Source organism: Orbicella franksi, chromosome 3 (genome assembly GCF_964199315.1).
Source record: "Orbicella franksi chromosome 3, jaOrbFran1.1, whole genome shotgun sequence".
Classification (NCBI taxonomy): Eukaryota; Metazoa; Cnidaria; class Anthozoa; order Scleractinia; family Merulinidae; genus Orbicella; species Orbicella franksi.
Genome location: NC_138147.1, coordinates 24,608,555 through 24,631,231, shown reverse-complemented (window position 1 = coordinate 24,631,231; position 22,677 = coordinate 24,608,555). Strand labels below are relative to the sequence as shown.

The following is a 22,677-nucleotide window of genomic DNA, read 5'->3' as shown; positions in this document are numbered from 1 at the left end:
GCTCTTCCAGGAGTCAAATCAGCTCCATTTGGCCATAGACCTGAATCCGCCTTTAAAGACTGAAACAGATCTTTTGAATTAACAGTGGAATGAAAAGAGAAACATCAAGAATTCTTCATACTCCTCGTGAAGCTGCATGAAAGGTACAGTATTTCCCACTCAAACAAGTTTAATTTCTTTTGTTACTAGCCAATCAGAGCATCATATATTTTTTTAATTGTTTGCCAATCAGAGCATCATCTATTTTTTCTTCTTCCGTCTAACTAAGAACAAGGTCAACAATTGAAATATATTTTTACGTGAGAAAAAGGGAAAGATCGTCAAACAGCTACATATAGAGAGAGAAAGAGCCACGCATCCCGTACCAAATTTAGTGTTTCTATATATTATCAACCGTGTCGTCAATACTTTTAATATCATGGTGGATATTATTACCTTTACAACCAATATCAGAATCTTAGAAAGCTTATAACCTTGCTGTTCCTGATTTCAAATCGCTATCACATCTCACCATAATTGACTATCCTGGAGTGTAAGAAACCGTTCAGGCAATTATCTTCACGAAGGAAAGATAAGAAAATGACTGCAAACACTTTGCTCAGGCTACTTTGCCTTTGTGTTCTGGTGGCTCAACTTTCGGCTGCTCTAAGGCAACCGTCTATTGACAGCGAAGGTGGTAAGTGATAAACAACCGACATAAATTTTTGGTCGCACGTTTGTTATGTTTAAAAAGCATCATGCACATCATCGTTAATTATAATTTCAGTTTCCCATTCTTGCCGAAGAAGAGTCTTTATGAGTTTAGCGCAAGTCTGTTACCTACTAGCATGGGAAATTGATCAGCTTTGCCTAGTTCAATCTCTTCATTTATTTTACGTCTCGAAAACCCAAGAATGAAAAGAATATCAAGAAAATTATTGTCTGAAGCAAATAATAGGGAAAATTTCGCAATCTTAGCTATTCGCTTCCAGACAGACAGGCTTGAAGTAATACATGCCTTTCCTTTAAGAAACTGTTTAAAACATCTAATCAGGAGATTTTATTTGCAGTAGTTACATTTCCCCTCCAAGAGAAGTCAAATTCGAAAGAAAATAATAAGAAGGAAATGACTATAATTGGAATTTGGGGATATTTATGATAATCTGATTTATTAACGTCCATTTGATCATATGCCTACCACTGGTAGGTAAGTTAGAAAATGCCACCAAAATGCCTAATATCTGAATATATCCACTCACCCTGCTGTGCAGTTGGGCAGCCATCTGAGCGATAGAGAGGGTAGAGGTATATTTCCCCTCTTTGCCTATCTTTTGCCTTTCGAAAGACATATGAAGCTGCTGTATAACAATCATTAACACATCACCATAAGTAATCTAACTATCAAATTGTCTTACTGTAGTAGCAAATTACTCAATTAATGAGTTTTGTTCTTGTTTGTTTTTCTGTTTATTCATTTTCTTTCTTTAAAGCGTTCGTTGCCATTTGCGTCCTTTTACAAACACAATAATGAGCCTGTTAAAAGCAAGTTGCAATATTGTACATATCATTCACGTTATATTACGTGCGAGTTTGCTATTATAAACATCTCGAGTTATCGTCCAAAATGTTTCCGTTTGCGCACGTTTCGTCAACGTATATCTATATAGAGTGTCAAACTGATGGCCTCACGGATGCACACTATCTGAAGAGTAGGGAGTTTAAGAAACCACGACGGCGACACCGTGGAAAACGTCCATAAAAAAAAAAAAAGAAAGAAAGAAAGAAAGAAATTCTACTTACGAACCTCGCTATTCCCGTAATTCATTAGTTTATTTCTCACTGTCAAAACTATCTCGAAACTGAATATGGAACAAAGTGTTAATTAGCCGTCGTGGTGCACGCTCTCCAGACGAAGCAGAATTTGGTCATTTTAAGTTGTTGTTTTGCCAAGGACGACAAAGAAATGTACCAGGAATTACAAGACGTTTTACTGCCCATTAGACCTTTTGTGAAGCGAAATTCCCGTTGCCGTTGTCCTGGTTATTTTCTTAAGTTGCCTTGTGTGTGCTACCAGATTTACATTCCCACACTTTAAAGATGATGCCTTGGACATGAGCCATTTTGCACTGCCTGTCGATTTTAGCACGGGTTTAGTGCAACTGAACATTCATAAACTATAAAGAAGATGCATTGATTGATTGCCAGTTCTTTACTGAGATTTTTTCGTACAAAAAATTTCAAATGCTTTGTATGTTTCCAGTAAGTTTTAACCTTTCATCCAGACATCGAAGCAAATGCAATTTCCTCAAGCTCACGTGATTTTAATTTTTGGTTTATTAGATCTAACACCAGCAGAACCTGAAGAAACTGATGAAAATGAAATCAACGAGCCTGAGACTGAAGAAGAAGACGAAGAAGGAGAAGGAGAAGGAGAGGAAGAAGAGGAAGAAGAGGAAGAAGAAGGAGGAGAAGGAGAAGAAGAAGAAGAAGAAGAAGAAGAGAAGGAGGAGAAGAAGGAGAAGGAAAAGGAGAAGGAGAAGGAGAAGGAGAAGGAGAAAAAGAAGGAGAAGGAGAAGGAGAAGGAGAAGAAGAAGGAGAAGGAGAAGAAGAAGGAGAAGGAGAAGAAGAAGGAGAAGGAGAAGGAGAAGAAGAAGGAGAAGGAGAAGAAGAAGGAGAAGGAGAAGGAAAATGAGAAGGAGAAGGAGAAGGAAAAGGAGAAGGAGAAGGAGAAGGAGAAGGAGAAGGAGAAGGAGAAGGAGAAAAAGGAGAAGGAGAAGGAGAAGGAGAAGGAAAAGGAGAAGGAGAAAAAGGAGAAGGAGAAGGAGAAGGAGAAGGAGAAGGAGAAGGAGAAGAAGAAGGAGAAGGAGAAGGAGAAGAAGAAGGAGAAGGAGAAGGAGAAGAAGAAGGAGAAGGAGAAGAAGAAGGAGAAGGAGAAGGAAAAGGAGAAGGAGAAGGAGAAGGAGAAGGAGAAGGAGAAGGAGAAGGAGAAGGAGAAGGAGAAGGAGAAGGAGAAGGAGAAGGAGAAGGAGAAGGAGAAGGAGAAGGAGAAGGAGAAGGAGAAGGAGAAGGAGAAGGAGAAGGAGAAGGAGAAGGAGAAGGAGAAGGAGAAGGAGAAGGAGAAGGAGAAGGAGAAGGAGAAGGAGAAGGAGAAGGAGAAGGAGAAGGAGAAGGAGAAGGAGAAGGAGAAGGAGAAGGAGAAGGAGAAGGAGAAGGAGAAGGAGAAGGAGAAGGAGAAGGAGAAGGAGAAGGAGAAGGAGAAGGAGAAGGAGAAGGAGAAGGAGAAGGAGAAGGAGAAGGAGAAGGAGAAGGAGAAGGAGAAGGAGAAGGAGAAGGAGAAGGAGAAGGAGAAGGAGAAGGAGAAGGAGAAGGAGAAGGAGAAGGAGAAGGAGAAGGAGAAGGAGAAGGAGAAGGAGAAGGAGAAGGAGAAGGAGAAGGAGAAGGAGAAGGAGAAGGAGAAGGAGAAGGAGAAGGAGAAGGGGAAGGAGAAGAAGGAGAAGAAGGGGAAGGAGAAGAAGGAGAAGAAGGGGAAGGAGAAGATGGAGAAGGATGAGAGGGAGAAGGAAAAGAAGAATAAGAAGTAGAAGAAGAAGAAGAAGAAGAAGAAGAATGTAAAAATAAGAATAAAATAAAAATTAGACGATTATGTGAAGACCGAACTAATTGCATATCCCAGCATAATCAGCGCCAAATTTAACCTCATAGGAAAGAGCTGACTTGTGTAGCCAATCGCACTCTGTAACTGTTACCAGTTGTGAATTGATCACAATAAAAGGTATTTTCTTGGTAATTTTTATTTTACTACTGTTTTTATTAATTAGATGACCACGGTTTTAATAGATGGTAACTTTGCTAAATCCATTCAGCCGGAGATTTGAGCGATATAAAAGCAGAGGAAATAAATGGTTAAAGGAGCTCAGTCACGGTTTGCGCATACTGAAAAGTTTAGCCCCAATTTTTCAAATTCGTCGTTTGTAATCCGTGTTAATCTTCTCCATCCTTAGCCATCCTTGTTCCTTTATGGTTTATCATTATCTCTTTGGTGTTTTTCTATCTTATTAAAGCGTTATTCTCAGGTTTCCTACCATTTTGTATGTGGCCAAAATAACTCAAAATACCGTGACTGAGCTCCTTTAACTTTCCTAAATCCATTCATCCGGAGAATTGAGTGATTTAAAAGCAGAGGAAATAAGCTGTAATCAAGTCATTCTCTCTAGAAAATGTGAATACTCAGAAAAACCTTGAGGCTTCGATCCAAAGATGAAATATTCATAAATATGTCTACTTTTCATACTGATTTTTTTTTCTTGTCTGCGTTCATATTCTCAGGGTAAGGGTTAGGACTTAGGATTAGGACTTTTCAGCTGTGGTGGTCTACATTTCTTGCCCCACCCCCCCCCCCCCCCCCGCCAAAAAAATCAATTTGAATTTTACACGCTTAAGGGATAAGGATTTTTCGTTGAAGTCTCGCTTCTGACTTGTCAGGAAATTTATAATTGTAAAGGTGGCTCGTTTGGTGAATGTCAATTTTAAAAACGACAACACGTAACGGAATTTGATGTTAATTTTGTTGGTTAGTTACTGTGTTTGTTTGGTTGATTGTTTGGTTATTTTTTTAACGGTTAATTATGTACAAGGATTTTTATTCTGATCCGCGAGTTGTCTTGAAGCCCACCTGGTCTTGTCCGGGCTTCGCCAGCCTTGTACAAGTACCACATTTCCTCAATTAAAAGCCCCAGTGTCTATTTTAAACTTGCACATTGGCTTCATTGATCCGGCTTTTGCAATTAATTCTGACTTTTGCAATTTTTTCGACGCTGAGGTTATTACAGTCTTTATTCAGTACTTTTGAGATCTAAATATCTTATAGTCATAGCCATTACACTTTCCTCAAATGTGATTGGTGCATAAGCGGCTGTATTTGGCATTAATTGATCTGAGAAGTGGTAGTCGGACAGTGTAATCAGACAGTTGGTAGTAATCGGACAGTTACATGAGCCAATCACTTTTAATTCCTGTCAGCTAAATACACCAATCACCACATTGATTGCAGTCATTATGGTAATAAAACCTTACCCTTCATGACTGGGCCTTTTCCAAAATGGTGGAGTTTTTAACTTTAGATAATGTCTCCACTGACGATATTTTCCCCAATGAAATTTTGAAACATTTCCACAGTTTTTCATCAAAGTGAATTGCCAGGTTTACAGATGAAATATTAGAAACACAGCCCACGGTGACCACAGCATCGTTGATGCTCTCACAAATTCCACGAACGCAAACACTACACGTTGAGTTATCTGATGAACTACAAACGGCAACATTCTGTTCCAGATGAAAAGAGTCCCGTTTTCCAGTTGTGCCAAGCAAAAAATAACGAAGATAAGTGAGTTGGTGGGAGCAAAAACAAAAAGCGAACCACGCAAACAAGTCTGACAATATGGAGAAAATGGTGTGCAACAAGAAATATTGACGACAAGCTCTGAAAGAGATTTTGACAAAATTTGACGAATTACCCAGATGTCAACAGGCGTATTCAAACGATAAAAAGCGATATCGAAAAACCGTTCGATAAATCGATAAGTATCGATAATTCTTAATTAAATGTTATCGATTTTATCGATCAATCGATAGAAATCGATACCCACAACCATCACAGTTTTTTTTATTATATCGAATTTATCGATTTATCGATTTTATTGTCCTCATCAAAGACCGTGTATTGCTGACACTAGTAAGTACAAAAAACTGCTTCTTCGGAGGCAGCGTTTCAAAACTAGCTGTGTTTTACCAACGCTCAACCTATTATCTATTTTTCTTCGTTTTTGCTCATGGATGACATAAGTCATTCCATGAGTTGCCCATGGATGACATAAGTCATTCCATGAGCTTCGAAGGCAGTCGAATTAGTCGAACGGCACTCACTCACTAACTCGATTCTGATTAATTTATTCATTATTCTCCCCTTGTAAGTATTGTTTTTGTCCCAAACACTTCTTGGCAAATGTTTGGCTTGTTTTATGGGGGTACTAGAGAGGCGAAAATTTGTGTCCAACAAGATGACGTAACGCGGCACGGAGGTCGAAGATAATTTTTCGTTCGATCTGTAAACAGGGATTACTTCGTGGGTTGAAAAAAGGGAAGTTATTACGCTAAGGAACACTAACTGCGAGATATTGACATCGAAATCCTAAAAGCGACGATACTTGCATCGAAATCTTAAAAGCTACGATGTCGATCAACCGTGGTCCGTGGACGAATTGATGGAATCGTTTAAGCTTAAAAATACTTTGCCACCCGGAGGAGGAATGAAATGACGGGAATGCTGTGTCATCTGGAAGGTGAGGTAAGCCTCCTTGCTGCATCCTTTTTTTTCTTTAAAGACTATACCTATAAGAGCACTTTTGTGTACTCGTAAATATCGGATTCTTTCGTTCGGAAACTGCTCGATTCCGAAAATAGTCACACGACAAAGCGCATGGTTTCCTAAACTCTAAAGAGTTGTGGTTCGCCATTTCGTGTTATTGTTGGGTGTTGTTTTGACGGAGTTGATTTCTCTCTGTTGTTGATTGCTATTATCGGTGCTATGGATGTTTTTTGTACTAAAAATGCTGATAACAAGTCTCTAGTATATTCGGGGACAAACGCATTATCGCAAGCCTCGGGTGGCCGCGGTAATTCGAAAGGCCAGGAGACGTGTAGCTTCGAAGAAGCTTTAGTCGAGTTTGAGAGAGAACTCTCAAATACTTATCAAACAAATGCTATACAAATGCTAAATAATCTATACCAAATAACAAATGCCAAATACCAAAGGCTGAACAACTGTGAAATACATGACCTGTCAGATGAGAAATCGCTGAGACGTGAAAATACCAAGGAGCAGAGCGAATCTGTTACGGTACTCGAGCAGTATATCGACACATGTATTAGAAAACCTGAACTTCAAAATGGAATTCTACTCCAGACGTCAAGTAAGTTTAATTTTCAATGCAGTGGTGATCGTCAATTTCCAAATGTACTCGACAATAGCAAACTTCAGCTACGAAATTCAAGAGCAGTGGTAGTCTCTCATTTACGAGTGAGACGTGGAAGAGAGCCCTCTAGAATTTCTTTCAGAATGGTGACTAGACTTTTTAAAAGGAGAAAGATGCGAAAGACGGTCAAATTATACATAAAGAATTATGTGCCTCCATCATCTATGTTGAAGGTTATGCTGTGCGGATATACTCGTAATCATTTCTTTGACTTATGCACAAGATCAAAATTTACGGTTTTCCCAAAGAAGTGTTTTATTAGATTAAGCTTCATTTGTTTGTTTTTCGACTGAGGACAGGGAGGCATAAAAAATCACCTTCGTTTTCAATTTATACTGAAAACAATATTTACAAAACATTAAGGCAGCTCCATGTTAAAACTTATCATTTATCTAACAGAATCAAATCACTTAGTGGAGATGTTGAATTAAATCCAGGGCCTTCAGATCTAGAACAGACTTGTAATCCCTTGTGTAGTTCATCACTTATAAACTCTGCATTTCAATTAGAAACAAGATTGTCTCACGTAGGTAGAACTGCAGTTAAGGTTGGAGGAGGTGGTGATTGCTTTTTTAGAGCTGTATCGCATCAACTTTATGGCAATCCTAATAATCATTTTTATGTGCGCAGTGTTGGTGTTCAGTATTTAGTGCATAAGCCTGAACAATTTATAGAGAGTAACACTGAGCATTCTTGGCAAGATTATTTACAGAGAATGTCAAATCAGGGAACATGGGCTGATGCAATCATAATTCAAGAAGTTGCTAACTGCCTTAACTTATCAATTCATATTACTGAGTGAAATCCAGTCTTTTCTCCTGTTACTGTTGTTGAATCAATAAATGTGACAGCTGACAGCCTAAGAATTTACATTGGGCATGTAGATGAAATTCATTATGTTTCCACAAGTGAGATGCAAAGGAGATACAGTTATAGTGAAACAAATAAAGACAAAAAATACCAAGGTACCCAAAAACGGAAATTGAACCTGGAACATGTAAGGGAAACTAAGCGAAAGTCCTTTAGAAAACGAAAAGCAGCTAACCCGAAGCATATAAGGGAAATTAACAAGCAGTCAGTTAGAAAACGAAAACTAACCCAGAGCGTGTCAGAGAAATTAACAAGGAATCTGTTCAAAAACGAAAGGCAGATAAGCCAGAGCTTGTAAGCGAAACAAATAAACAGTCTTTCAAGAAAAAGAAAGCCAATAACCCAGAATACATTAAACAAATCAATATAACTTCCTAAGAAAAGCTCAAAACAGTGTCAGGTTTCCATACAGCTAATGGAGTTACTGAAACACTTTTTCATGATCTCCCAAATGTATCACAAGTAACATTTGGCAGTGACAGGTTGCATGCACAAAAAGCAAAGATACTAATGCAATCTCCATGATAAATTTGTTTCACAAAAACATTGCACATGGCCCAGAATATGTATGCACTTGTTGTGATCAGTTGTGGTACAAAATCTCTGTAGTGAAATGTAATGCAAATAAATACAAGTCATGCTCACAAAATGTGGTTAAGTCCTGTATTACTGGTTTTAAAAATGTTAATGACACTGAATGGATTTACATAACTTGTGATTCAAATCTGAAGAAAGGAAAGTTGCCCAGCTGTTCTAAAGCCAATAAAATGGGTTTTCCTGACAAGCCTGATATATTAAATTTGACATCTTTAGAAGAGCGACTAATACCGCCACGTATACCTTTTATGCAAATCCGTGAACTACCTAGAGGTGGTCAGTTGTTCAGTCATGGAAACATTGTAAATGGCCCAAGTGATGTCAATTCCACTGTACATTGTCTCCCAAGGCCACTGAGTGAATCACAAACTATTCCTATAAAACTTTAAAGGCATCCCAATTATAAGCGTCATTGTCAGTTTCAGAATGTTAGACCTAAGAGAGTATTAAATGCAGCCAAATATCTTGTAGACACAAGTGACTTGTTCAAAGGAGAAGGTATAGAAGTTCAAAATAGATGGCTAAATGACATTAATTCTACTAACAATGAGGATTGGCAATAATTTGTGGAAAACCCTAGTGTCCTATATCCTATTGATGAAACCCTTTCAAAGAAAAAAAAGTGAAGATTTAAGTAATAACAGCATTGCTAACACTGGCGTTGGTAGTCAGGACAAAATAGTTGATAATAATGATGATTCAGTGGTGTGAAGTTGAGGAACGTCCATCAGGAGTTACAGATACATTACTGCAAGAATCCAACTTAGTAGAAAGTGCAGACAAAATTATTAGTTTTGCACTAGGTGAAAGAAACAAACCATTGGGGATATTCTTGGACAAGGACTCAGAATACCTTTCGTTTCCTTCAATATTTTGTGGAAAACGAAGGCCTGACAACAATGAAAGAAAGGTCCCTGTATCATACAGTACAATTGCAAAGTGAGGATTAAGAAGTCAGGATAGGAGAGCTGCCATGTCTGTCCCTAATATCTTTTATAAGCTGAAAAAGCTGCAAATCAAGCAAATTCAAGATAGTGCGTGTATTTCACTCAGAAAGAGTGAGACGAAAGGGAAATGTTTCACTGCTGGAGACTTGAAATCTGAAGATTATCTCAATAAGCTTGTACACCTAGATGAAGGTTTCAGAGTTTAAAAAAGTGTTTGAGGGTCACCACCTTATTTTGAAAAGTGCAAAAAAGACCTGTTTGCAATGATTCGTCAACTTGGCAACCCAACATGTTTTTGCTCCTTTTCAGCTGCTGAAACAAGGTGGACTCATCTTCTCAAAACCTTAGGTAGAATTGTTGAGAAAAAAGAGTAAACTGATGATGAAATCCAACAAATGACTTGGGAGCAAAAATCAGATCTTATTCAAAAAGATCCTGTGACCTGTGCTAAGAACTTTCACCACATGGTACAGTTGTTTATTCGTGATGTTTTAAAGAACAGTGTTGCACCTATAGGAGAAATAGCTGATTATTTTTTCAGACTAGAATTTCAGCAAAGAGGAAGCCCACATATTCATGGACTGGTTTGGATAAAGGATGCACCACAGTATGAATAGGATTCCAATGAAGAGGTTGTTGCATTTGTTGATAAATTTATCATCTGCCACAAGCCAAACCGTTCAAGTGAAATGGAAAATCTTGTCAATTTGCAAATGCACAGACATGCCAAAACTTGCAAGAGATCAGGGAATAACGTATGTCGATTTAACTTTCCATTGCCACCAATGCCCAGGACAATTATACTGAAACCACTTGAGGAATCCTATCATGATGAGAAGGAGAGTAAACTTATAAAAGAAAATTCCGATTAAATTAAACAGGTCCTTGACAGCATGAAATATGGTGAAAATATAAGCTTTGAAGATTTCCTGAAAAAGTTAGGATTAACTGAAGAAAGTTATCTCTTAGCTATCAGGAAGACAATAAAGTGTGACATTATTTCTTAAAAGATCACCATCAGAAATAAGAATCAACAATTACAATACTCACTTGCTGCAAGCCTGGCAAGCAAACATGGACATACAATATGCGTTAGATCCTTATGCATGTGCTACATACATACTGTCTTACATTACAAATGGCCAGCGAGGTATGAGCAGACTTCTAGAAAAAGCATTCGAAGGAGCAAAGACAGGTAATAAAGACATTGCAAATAGAGTTAGACATATCGGAAACAAATTTCTCAATGCAGTTGAAATCAGTGCTCAAAACTTTGCTTGTCAGATAGAGATGATACATATCGGCTTCGTGAATTTACTCTTTACAGAAATGACTTTAGTCAGTCTAACATAAGAACTTGCTATTGAACTGCTGTGTACATTGAGAGTGATTTGAATTGTACGAAAATTCCATACAGATGTAACTTTTATAATATGGAAATTACTGTTACGGTTTTAAGCCAACCAATTCCGAATATTCATGTCATTGGTATCTACCGCTTGAAAACTAAAGTTACAATTTCACAGGTACTTGATGGTCTTACTCATCTTCACAACTCGGTATTAATAGAACCTACAATTCCAACTGTACTGCTTGGGGATTTCAATATTGATCTAACGCAGGCAAATACAGAACAAAAAGCTCTAACAACATATCTTATAACAGACAAAGGATACACTCAGTTGATAACCAGTATACTACTGACGACCGTACACAGATAGATCATGTTTATACCACTGTACCACAATTTGTGCAATCAGCAGGTACCCTGGAGTCTTACTACAGTGATCATAAGCCTATTTATATTTCAATGAAAGCTGTCTGAATATTTGGTAAAAAAATTCACCATGTGTATCATATGAGATCATTATAATTATATTTAATTTAGCTGAATATGAAACTTTACATACCAAAAAAATATCTAAATGTAACAAGCAACTATTTGAATCACATATAGAAAACATTCACAGAATCTATTGGCAGAGACAAAGAATGGTTTGGATTTGCTGTGCTTTTCATGTTCTTAAATTCCTAGTCATCATCGAGATTCAAAATTACATGTAACTCTACCAGAATCTGCAGATTCTGTACATAAGAATAAGAATTTTTCAGGTCAAAGAGATTATTTAGCTCCAGTGTTTCTTGAGGAAAGCATACCATTTATAACTGGCTTTTCCTTTCTTAAACCCTTTCCAGAAAAGCAAGAAATATCACTTGGACACCACATTTAGGTAAGTAGCTTATTTTTATTGGGGGTTGGGGAGGGGGGGGGGGAGGGGAAAGGGCAGCAAATTAAAGATATACATGTATCATTTTTCTGCATTCATTTTCATACCCTTTTAAAATATGTGACTATTATCGTATTTGTGAATTGTGTATTGCAGGTGAAGCAAGTTGTACTATTGTGCAGATGCATATAACCCAGATGAACACTGCAATAACAACTACGGTATAATATGCAAGTGACAGTAAGCAGATGGTGCTGGTGCTATACATGTTTACCAGCTGCCAAAAATAATATCAAAAGACTTCATAGAAACTGGCTTTAACAACACAAACTTGTCACCCTTAAGACTTCATGGAATTAATCTGAGAATTACAGGTGGATGTAAAATACTCCTGCTTACAAAGAGAGTTGCTTTCAACGCTTGTGTTAGCTGCCACTTGAGCTGTTACAAGCATAAAAAATGGCTCTCCAAACTGCACTTATAATTACAGTTGGAAACACTTTGTAACTTCATCCTTGTACGTTGATTAAAGTCAAGAATGTCAACAAGTGAAATCCACCTGAAGTCACTACATGTGTCAAAACTTAACTCAGAAATGAACCTATAGCTTTGCAGTGGAATAGAGAAATACAACTTCAACTTAAACTTAGCAGCTCCATATAATATTCATATACATGAACATGTACATGCACATGTAGAGTAACATCAGTCCTTTATATTAGGACTGTAATTAAATGAAACCACTAGACCCCATCATAAAGAAACACAAAAATAGAATGTGTAAATCTGTCTCTATTAATTAAATACAAATCTTGCAATGTTTATTTCAGGTATAAGCTATCCTTACTTTTCCAGCTTATACCTGTTGAATTCTAATTCAATTCTTAAAATGGTTATCTTGCTGTACTTCTACTACATGTGTGTCCTGCTGCTGTAAAGATTATGTTATTTATAACTCAGCAAAAAATTGATAACCTGCATGTATAGGAGACTGTTGGCTAAAATGTCTCCTCTTAGCTTTTGTGTTCTACGTTATGGTGGTCAGTATTTCAATGTGTTACTAAGAAAGAAAATTTCCCTAATAAAAGGAGTGTTCATCTTGATTTTTGTTGTTGCACTCTCTTGAAATCTATTTCAAATGTGTAATAAATAATTAAAAAGGGTGTCAATAAGCAACCATATTTGGACATCGGAACCTATGCATCACATTTGACCGAGAGATGTTTATTTTCCTGTTTTTCACTCTTCTCTTTTTATTCTACTACCTTTTGTACATTCATCCAATAGGTCATTTCCAAGTTGCCTTTTGCCTCTGTGTCAAAACGAGTCTAAATGTGAAACCATTCATATGACTTCCACCTACAGGTTCATTTTTCATGCCAATCAAACTCAGGTTTCGCACGATCGAAGACTCGTTGTGAAACAAAAGCACAAGGAAACATTTATCCATGAGCTGCCTCACAGGGGCCTTTGATTCATTTACTTTTTTAGTGTTGAGTAACGATGCCAGTTTCTTAGGCCTCTTTCCATCTGGATGATCAGTGATCTGAGATCACCCGGATCATGGTGCATCAAAGGAACCGGTGACTCCACTCTTGATGCATTATGATCCAAGTCAGTGATCCTGGATTACTAATCCTTATACGGATCATTCTAAAGGAATCCAGCCTTAATAAATGTGTTCATTTTCCGATGTTTCGCCGCCCTAAAATAGGTGGAGACATTTTGCGCCGATAAAGTTGATAAGTTCGATAAAAAGATAACAATAAGTTAAAAACCGATAATCATCGATTACTCACAATGTATCCCTTTATCGAATTTTATCGATTTTCGAAACAATTTATTTATTTTTGTCTATTTTTATGGTTTTGTTTTGTTTTGTTTTTGTTTTTGTTTTTGTTTTTGTTTTTTTCTGACTATCGTTTTTATCCTAAGAACACGCTGAGAGTATCGTCAGCAGACGGGAATTCAAAAGGCCTCCAGATACTCTAAATTCAAAAGAAAAAATGTTCCGGGTCTCAAGGCAGGGAAAAACGACCCAACAGAGCTTAGCCTTACAGTCGAGTGCACGAAGAATTTTTTTGAACCGACGGTAAATTAGGAAATCGCGATGGTATTTCCCTCACGAACGTCAACAAAAAAACACATAGGATTCAGAGGCCATTAAGAGGGGCATATGTGGAAGACTTCACCATTTTGCAAATGGCAGATGAAGGCAAAGTGGTTCAGTGCAAAGAAAATCCAACCAAAACAAGGCGAGGTGGCCTGCGAAATAAAAAAGCGAAACTCTCCCCAACAAATATGGCCTACAGATGACTGTGAAAGGGACCCCGTAAGACTCTTTGAAAATGGCTAAAACACCGATACGAAGCCATGAAGAATTCCGGAACTCTGTAATTGCGTAATTGTAGCCACGAGCTTGTGTGAAAATTGTAGATCGCTTCCCTGTCCTGCCAGGGAATGATACGAAAAAAAATACCGTTGAACCTCACATAAACGACCACCGAAAATGTCAAGTCTAAATGGTCGCTTACAGAAGGTGGTCGCTTAAGTATTGTCTACATGTAGAAATTATTCCTGCTGACATCGGGGCTAAATATTAGGTTTTTCATGTATAAGGGAGCCATGGCTTACTGAGAACAAGCAAAAACTCTAAAACATAACCTGGTCCGGAAATAAAAAAATATAATTAACTTAAAACTGAGAAATGACGGACTGAAATTACCAGTGCGCCTCGCGACTCCTGTTTTCAGATCTACTCGAAATACACTGTATTCTGTATTTTGAGGACCCTTTTGTCAACCACTCTACTTTGATGTTGGTATCCTCATTAAAGATTACTACTACGACGACGGCGGCGGCGGCGGCGGCGACGACAACGACGACGACTGCCGCGGCTACCGCTACTGCTGCTGCTGCCGCTGCTATTCGAAGTACATCTACCACCAGCTATCACTGTATAAAAGCGGTCAGTGTAAAACGCAGACTGCGAACTTCAGACTGCAGACTGCAGACCAGGAGTAAAATGCAGACTGAGGGTAAAATGCAGATTGCAGACTTCAGACGTTTTACTGAAGTATATATAGTGTTATTTCCTTATCGAGTGCTAACCGTAAACAGGGTTATTCAGGCTAATCGTAGTGAAAGTCTACACTCCTGTTAGCCTGAATATCACTCCGGTTAGCTTGAATATCACCCAGATTAGCCTGAATAACGCTCCAGTTAGGCTGTTTACGATTAGCTCTCGATTCTGGAAATTGTAACACGATTCACTCAAAAAGACTACAAACTGCAGTCTGCACTTTACTCCTGGTCTGTATTTTACACCCCGGTCTGCAGTCTGCGATCTGCAGTCCGCAGTCTTTTCTTTTACACTCACCGGTATTGGTAGGATACTGCGCTGTTTATGAAAAAGTTAGTATATCACAGCAGAGTTATTACAAAGTTGATAGTTCGTAAGCAAACGAACTTCTCGCACTGATTGTGACGAAGATGAAGCAAGCGTCATCGTTACCGGGTATAACTTTACAAATAAACGTGTTTAAAATTGACTTGTTGTCACAATCACAATCACTATACTTTATCAAGAGATACAAATAATATGTTAAAAAAAGTATCTCTTGAAATGGAAATCATGAAGTTAGCCCTATACGTGATAATTCCCATACATAAAAAGCGTAAATGACGTGTACAGTCTAACACCTATTTACAAGCCATAATAAAATGCAATATCAATTAGTTTCCAGGTTAAAAATTGTAAAACATATTTACATGCTAGACTAAGAAATATTCTAAAGTATACTTAACTTTCATAGAGGTCTTCAGTCTTGATCTAAACAGAGTCAGTGATGCAGCGTGTAAAACTTCACTAGGCAGACTATTCTATTCATTATTTGTCCGGACAAAGAACGAATTCTTATAGCATTGCTATTATAACGTTCATTCCAGATAATCTCATCGCCTTCTATTTAAATACCATTTCAATCGTTCAACTTAAATTCGCCTATTATTAAACTAAGCTCCGAGGAAATGGAGCTTTTCATCCCAATTCCAAACTACCTGCTCTGAGCTAAACTTTACGTAACGGCAATAAAATGGATTGGCCTCAAATTGTGATGTAAAACTCCAAGTGTTAACTCCTTAAACTCATTATAAAGGGGAAGTGACTACGCATTTTTTCAAAAAGGTTCACATAATCGCCTAAATTGTTCCTCGAATTAGATTGACGTTTTATAAAATATTGCTAAACAATGAACTTACAAAGGGCCGCATTTTCTATAAATTGCTTAGTAGGATTGGAGAACCTCATTGTGACAAATATCGTTGCGAAGAAAGGAACGAGCCAGTCCAGAAGATGATTTCAAAAGCTTTGTTTCTTCTCTGCCTTTGTGTTTTGCTCGGACAGCTCTCCGCTGCCCCCATGACTGGGCAAGGTGAGTCGCGAAAACATATGTGTTATGTTTAAAAATCCTTAGCGTTTAATCTGGTGTTAAATTTGGAGTTGACTTTCCGATTCCTGTCGTTGGTATGGTAACCTCTGTTGCTTAGAATGCAGTGAAAAATCAACCTGTTTTGAAGGGTCATGCGTGATAATTCTTGTGTAGTTAGAAAACAGTTAATATAGGGTCTTTGAAAACTAGTCAACGGAAAGGAATATAACAATTTAAATACTACTTCAGTTCACTTAATACAAATTTAGCGTGGTGACAGTAATAATGATAGTCGATAAGAACCTGCTTTTTGCTATTACATCTTATCGATAATAAAAACTCATTTTGGGACTAGAAGCTTTACAATTATGCTTACGATCCTACTCAAACCTGAAATGAGGGTTAAAGAGAATATGAGAAATAAGCCAATTTGGTAAGCCCGGCGTTAGTATAACCTTTAGAGAAAGTATTTCTTTTACTCAATTTCATATATTTTGTCGGGGGCGTGTTTCTCCCTCGCATTGCTGTATTGTAGAATGTCGTTCAATCGAGGATTGCATAATGTTTGAATTGATTCTAGGTGTCTGGCTTTGATTCATAATTATTTTGAATTGTAACCTTGACGGACTTTTCAGTCCACCCTTTCGGTTCCTTGTATTAAAGTATTTATGCCGTTTAATTCTCGTTTCATGTAGGGCTATGCACTCTAAAAAATGTCCGACGCTTAATTCTCCTGTTGGAACATTTTGCAGCTAGTTTAAAACATGACGTCTCCATGTAATGTCACTTTCCTGCAAAACAGTTCGCTCAACAATTATCTTTTTAGCCTTTCGAAAAACATTTCAACCACGACATTCGACCGTTCACTTTAGCAGAATACAATAGTATTGAATCTGGCAAGAGATATTGACGAACTCTATAACCGTGACGGCGGCGTTAGCATAAATGTCAAAAATATATATATTCGTGACCTTAGGCGAGTTAAAAATGCCGCTAAACATTGTTAGTTAATCATCAAATGTCAACTTCACTCGATGGCACAGCAGCTGAGCGACATATTACTTAAACAAGTTTCGCTGTGAATGCTATATTCGTAGTTAGAAAGGGTGTTTGGAAAACCTTTTAAACTTACAACAACCTTAACAGAATTAATTACCATAAATACATACAGGATACTTGTTTTTAACAATTAAGATTCCGGTCCTCAAGATTAAGTAATTTTGTTTTTATTATATGAACCAAAAACAGAACTTTCGCCAACAGTTTGGCATGTTTACTGATGGCCTGTACAAACAACCGTGGAAAGCGGGAGATGACGTCATCAATCTCCTGACTAGTGAGGATATGAGAAATACTCCATTCGGGTCCCAGATGTAGTTTCGGATGCATTTTATGAGTGACCTGTCTTAAGCGAAACACTTGTCTCTACTAAGTAAAAAGGAATCAATGTCTCGTACACTCACTCTAACAAAAAATATCAGATCATTCCTGATCGGTCACTATTTGCCGCTTTTGACAGGATCATTTTATGTTATACATTTTTATCACAAATTTATCCTGAATATATGATCCGAGTTGCCCTCTAGAGAGCCCGACAGGTATGGAACTTCGTCTAAAGAAAGTGTACAGGACTAGTTCTTTTATTTCATTTGATCGACAAACTGTTTCGTGGGAGTTTTTCCCACTCGTCAGGATCTAAATGAGAACGTTAATATTTGTTGGCCTATATAGTGTTCCCTTGAAATCATACGTGCTTTCACAATACTAAGTGTTTTTCAGTAAGAATTCGTTTGCGTGCCTGCAAGTGTTCTGATCTTTTGTCAATAGTGGCTAGTTCTCGTTTGCATATCATGTAGAACTTTTGTAGAGTGCACAATTTGCTTCTTTTAGTTGCGTTGGAGTATAACTGAGCCCTGTCCAGGATTTTCCATCTGATCTTGTAGTCTACCTTAATTGCCTTTCTTGAACTGCCATATATGTTTGCTGAGTTTAGTTTAGCTGCTGTATGCTTCCTTTCTAAGCGATTGTTTATAGTCGGCGTATCTAGGCTTAAAATATGTGTCGGTTAATCCCACGCAGCATTCGTTCCCCTGCTCTGTTGTTGGTGGCATGGTATACGATGCCCCTTACTGAGGCACTGGTTCTCTAACGAGCAGTCCTCTTTCTTGCGGCGATTGAAAATACTGGCGTTGCTTATGCTCTCGCTCGGGTTGGTTTGCTTCAGAAGGCGCTTGTTGTGTGCGTCGATTGTGCTCTATCACAAATTTATATTTTGTATTATTTATATTTATTCATCTGAAAATTCTTGACTGTATGACTGACTCATTACTAAATTATAGAAATTGCTTAGTGCCGAATGAACTGTTTTCTCCAATGACGTATTAACATCATGCTGTGATTTTGTGGCATTTGGAACACTGATCCATCTTTTCTCTAAGCGGAATGTTAATTATCTTTAAGGTTACAAAAAACTTTGAGATGGAGCTCTCTGCTCTTTACAATATATTTAATGAGCCCTTCCAATATGATCATGAAGTTTCTTTTCAAGTCACGGAAAGTTATCGGGATCAAGGAAAATTAAATCCCGCTCTCAAAATTACTTTAGAGTTAATTATCTATTTTCCAGCTTCCAATATCAGTAGAGAACGTAGAAACATCTTGAGTCATCCTTGGAGACCCTCGAACAGAAGTGGGTCAAGGGAGAGTCCAAACTGCGGAAAAAAATGAAAGAGTCGAGTGCAGAAGGTCCACAGTCTGTTTCGTATGTTCTACCAAGACTGCACAAAAGCAGGATTGTTCGCCACTAAAACTTTTAAAGTTCTTGATATACCTAGATAAGACACAACAAAAATGTAGTGTGTACACCTTTCCTTTTTTAAAATCATTGTATTCTTTTTCTCTCTTGTATATTTATATTATGTACTGGTTACTAGTTTTAAGACAAAAATGCTGTAAAACGTATATACCTTTCTGTAGTCTGTACGCGTTCACTAGTAATAATATGATCTATGCAAGTTACATGATATGAAAAGTTTTGAAATTAAATGTCAATCCAACAGGAAGGCAACTAGTTAACTTAAAAACTACATTACGTTAGTTTTAGAAGCAACACACAGGAAAGGTATCAAAGTTTATCTGCTAATTTTATTCAATCATTTATTTATTTCTTTTAGTCACAACAGAAGCTCCAGAAGGAACAGAAGCTCCTGAAGGAACAGAACCTCCAGAAGGAACAGAAGCCCCAGAAGGAACAGAAGCCGCAGAGGGAACAGAAGCTCCAGAAGGAACAGAAGCTCCAGCAGGGACAGAAGCCCCAGAAGAAACGGAAGCTCCAGAAGAAACAGAAGCTCCAGAAGAAACAGAAGAACCGGAAACGGAAGAGCCAGAGGAGGAGGAGGAGGAAGAAGAAGAAGAGGAAGAAGAAGTGGAGGAGGAGGAAGAAGAAGAAGAGGAGGAGGAAGAGGAAGAAGAAGAAGCAGAGGAGGACGACTGAGTCAGAACCTCAAATTATTTGCAATCCAGTCGTACAAAACATCATTTCCGTCTACTGTCATTATTAGTAATAAAGGTAGCATAAAACTAAGATTTTGTCAGTGAATGATTAACTTGGAAATATACAAGTATTCTTTAAAGCTCTTATCCCGCGTCATGTTTGTTACAAAGCATACAATACGATTAGTGATCAGCTGTATGAATCAGTGCTTTGCTCAACGTTATAACTGCGCACGGTGAAAATCTTCTCATAATAACTAAATGCCTTTCAAACCACGTGAGCCTTTGAAATCAAAACTTGAGAACCGGTACGTGGTTGTTGCGAAAACGTAATGATGACATAAAATTAGAGAGACGAGCCAGGTTTGGTTCTAAAACTGTTAACTTTTCTATAAGCCATGGCTTGGTAATAGAGGTCTAACTGTTCTAATCAGACAGCATGTGCAAAGCTTGTTGCAAGCAGCTTTTTGTCTAAGGAGAGGGACTCAATAGGGGAGGGGGATCTGTGACTGTTGAAGGTTAAAAAGAAGCCGTTTTGATGGTTGACGGTTATTCCTTTAGCAAATAGTTAAAATTCTTCAGTTTGAGGTGACGAAACAAATGCGGATTATCTCTATTTTACTGTGAACGTCGAATAAATATTTTAGAAATCCTTCTATTTAGTCTTATTTCATAACCTCTGAGGGATGTATTACAGGAACGCAAAGTTAACAGCCAAACAATAGCCAAACAAACGTATCCGCGGACCTCACATTGTACGTTAGCTTGTCTATTGGGAGATGCAGTCCACTGAAAATAATCCAACACCATTGTGAGTTTTGTTGTTGTGCAAATTATCCGTGAGGTTGAAAATGCGATTCTGATCTGTTTGGTACTTTTCTCCTTTTTAACTTTGTGCGCCGACTAAGCCCTGAGACCTGTACCCTATTTTTAAACAAAATCTTGGATTTTCGATTTCATCATACCTTATTTCACGTTGACGCCTCCTAAACCCTAACCCTAACTCAAAGTTCTATAAATTTTGGTGAAACAGTTCTTCCAACGAAAAACGCACAGACCTATATCTTGACAAGGTTGTTTGTATGTCAGTCATCTATCATAAACCAGATTCTTGACTTAATTTATTGAATGGTTGCGATTTTTTTTATTTTTGATGACCTGAGAGTGTAGACCAGCAATACCCCATTTCAAACCTCTAAACTTAGTACACATAGCTGGTCGATCAACATCGACAATAGCCTGGTTAATGGTGTGATCTTCGTTGATCTCAAAAAAAGTCTTTGATACCATCGATCATAGTCTCCTCAAACGGAATTTTCGGCATAAATATTGTTGGCATAAATATTGTTGTTGATACGAGTATTCTCAAATGGTTTGAATCATATCTCTGCGACCGAAGCCAAAGATGCAGCATAAATGGCAATTCATTTTTGCTTGGCGATAAAACAGGCTTAGAATAAGATTATTTCGCTCCCCCTATGGACCATGTAATATGACTTAAATGCATTTTCAAAGAAGCCATGCTGGCTTGTGCACCCACCTTGTGCACCACCCTTGTGCATTCGTAAAACGCCGATGCAAAAGATTCCAGGATCGAAAAGAAAGCGGTTGTGTTGACTTTCTGGAAGTTTATTATTTCCTCTTGACTTTTAATTATTCATGTGTGATTCATGGCTAAACGGAAAATGACTTTTCGTACTGTAAAAACTCTCTCAATACAGAAAATTCTAGAAAACACGTATAGTCGAACCTCCCGTAAGCGACCACCCAAAATGTCAAGCCTTGGCGGTCGCTTACGGAAGATGGTCGCTTAAGAGAATTTTGACCATATTGAGTCAAAATTTCGCCTCAATAGTAATTGATAACTGCAGAGGCTTACCCTATGTTTTAAATGTTTCATTTATGTGAAAAGTCAATTTCGAAAAAAAAAAAATCCGGTATCCCCATGGAGAAATTTCCGTCACTTGCACTAACCAGGAGTGCGATAATTCTGCGCCACCGTATTATCCAATTTTCGCTATATTATGTGTCAAGTGGTCGCTTACGGGAGAATAGAAACAAAAGAAATTCTCAAGCTTTTAGCTCTGAAAGTGGTCGCGGTCGCTTATAATTACGAGAGGTGGTCGCTTACAAGAGGTTCCAAATATAGTGATTTGACTTGGAAACGTTTGGTATTTTGGAAGACTGATCGCTAAGGAGAGGTGGTCGCCTACGAGAGGTGGTCGCAATCGGAGGTTCGACTTTCTTTCCACTCAGAAAAGTGTCAATCATGACACTTACAGAACAGCAAGAATTTTTTTTTTCAATTGTACCAACGTCCGTGGTAAAGGCTTCATGAAGCAGAAGGTCCGGTAGTAAGAGAAGGTCCAGATGAAACAAAGGGTGCGGTAGTAAGAGGAGATCCGGACCAAACAGAGGGTGCGGTAGTAAGGGGCGGTCCGGATGAAACAGACGGTGTAGTAGTAATAGAAGGTCCAGATGAAACAGAAGGTCCGGATGAAACAGACGGTGCGGTAATAGGAGGTCCAGGTGAAACACACCGTACAGTGGTAATAGAAGGTCCAGATGAAACAGAAGGTCTGGATGAAACATACGGTGCGGTGGTAATAGGAGGACCAAATGAAACAGACGGCGCGGTGGTAATAAGGGGTCCAGATGATACGTTGTGTCGGTTTTTGCTTTTGTATTCTTCGTAAAAGGAGGACCAGATGAAACAGACAGCGCGATAGTAATAAGGGGTCCAGATGAGACAGAAGATCCAGTAGTAACATGAGGTACAGATGAAACAAAAGGTCTGGTAGTAATAGAAGGTCCAGATGAAACAAACGGTGCAGTAGTAATAGAGGGTCCAGATGAAACAGAAGGTCTCGTAGTAATAGAGTGTTCAGATGAAACTGAAGGTCCGGAAGTAAGAGAAGGTCCGGTAGTAGTAGAAGGACTGGGAGGAATAGAGGGTCCGGAAGTAATAGAAGGTCCGGTAATAATAGAAGGTTCAGTAGTAAAAAAAGGTCTGGTAGTAATAGAAGGTCCGGTAGTAATAGAAGGTCCGGTAGTAATAGAAGGTCCGCGGCCGGTAGTAATAGAAGGTCCGGTAGTAATGGAA

The 22,677-nt window shown here is 38.2% G+C and overlaps 1 protein-coding gene and 1 pseudogene across 2 annotated transcripts; both read left to right on the top strand.

The window, feature by feature from the left end:
• Window positions 1-516: 516 nt before the first annotated feature.
• On the top strand, window positions 517-3,745 carry LOC145483128 (uncharacterized; annotated as a pseudogene). The gene is made up of 2 exons (XR_014048880.1): window positions 517-676; window positions 2,320-3,745. The product of XR_014048880.1 is annotated as an uncharacterized LOC145483128 (transcript).
• A 12,178-nt stretch (window positions 3,746-15,923) lies between these two features.
• Window positions 15,924-19,712, top strand: LOC145483127 (uncharacterized). Its single transcript, XM_081461727.1, has 2 exons — window positions 15,924-16,085; window positions 19,256-19,712. The coding sequence occupies exons 1-2, from the start codon at window positions 16,007-16,009 to the stop codon at window positions 19,573-19,575; spliced, it is 399 nt and encodes a 132-aa protein (XP_081317853.1). The 5' UTR covers window positions 15,924-16,006; the 3' UTR covers window positions 19,576-19,712.
• Window positions 19,713-22,677: the final 2,965 nt, after the last annotated feature.

Bases quoted from the DNA above. Each gene is read 5' to 3' on its own strand.
- LOC145483127 (XM_081461727.1), top strand. From the start codon at position 16,007: ATGATTTCAAAAGCTTTGTTTCTTCTCTGCCTTTGTGTTTTGCTCGGA. The intron at 16,086-19,255 runs GTGAGTCGCGAA...TATTTCTTTTAG, and splicing joins TGCCCCCATGACTGGGCAAG to TCACAACAGAAGCTCCAGAA.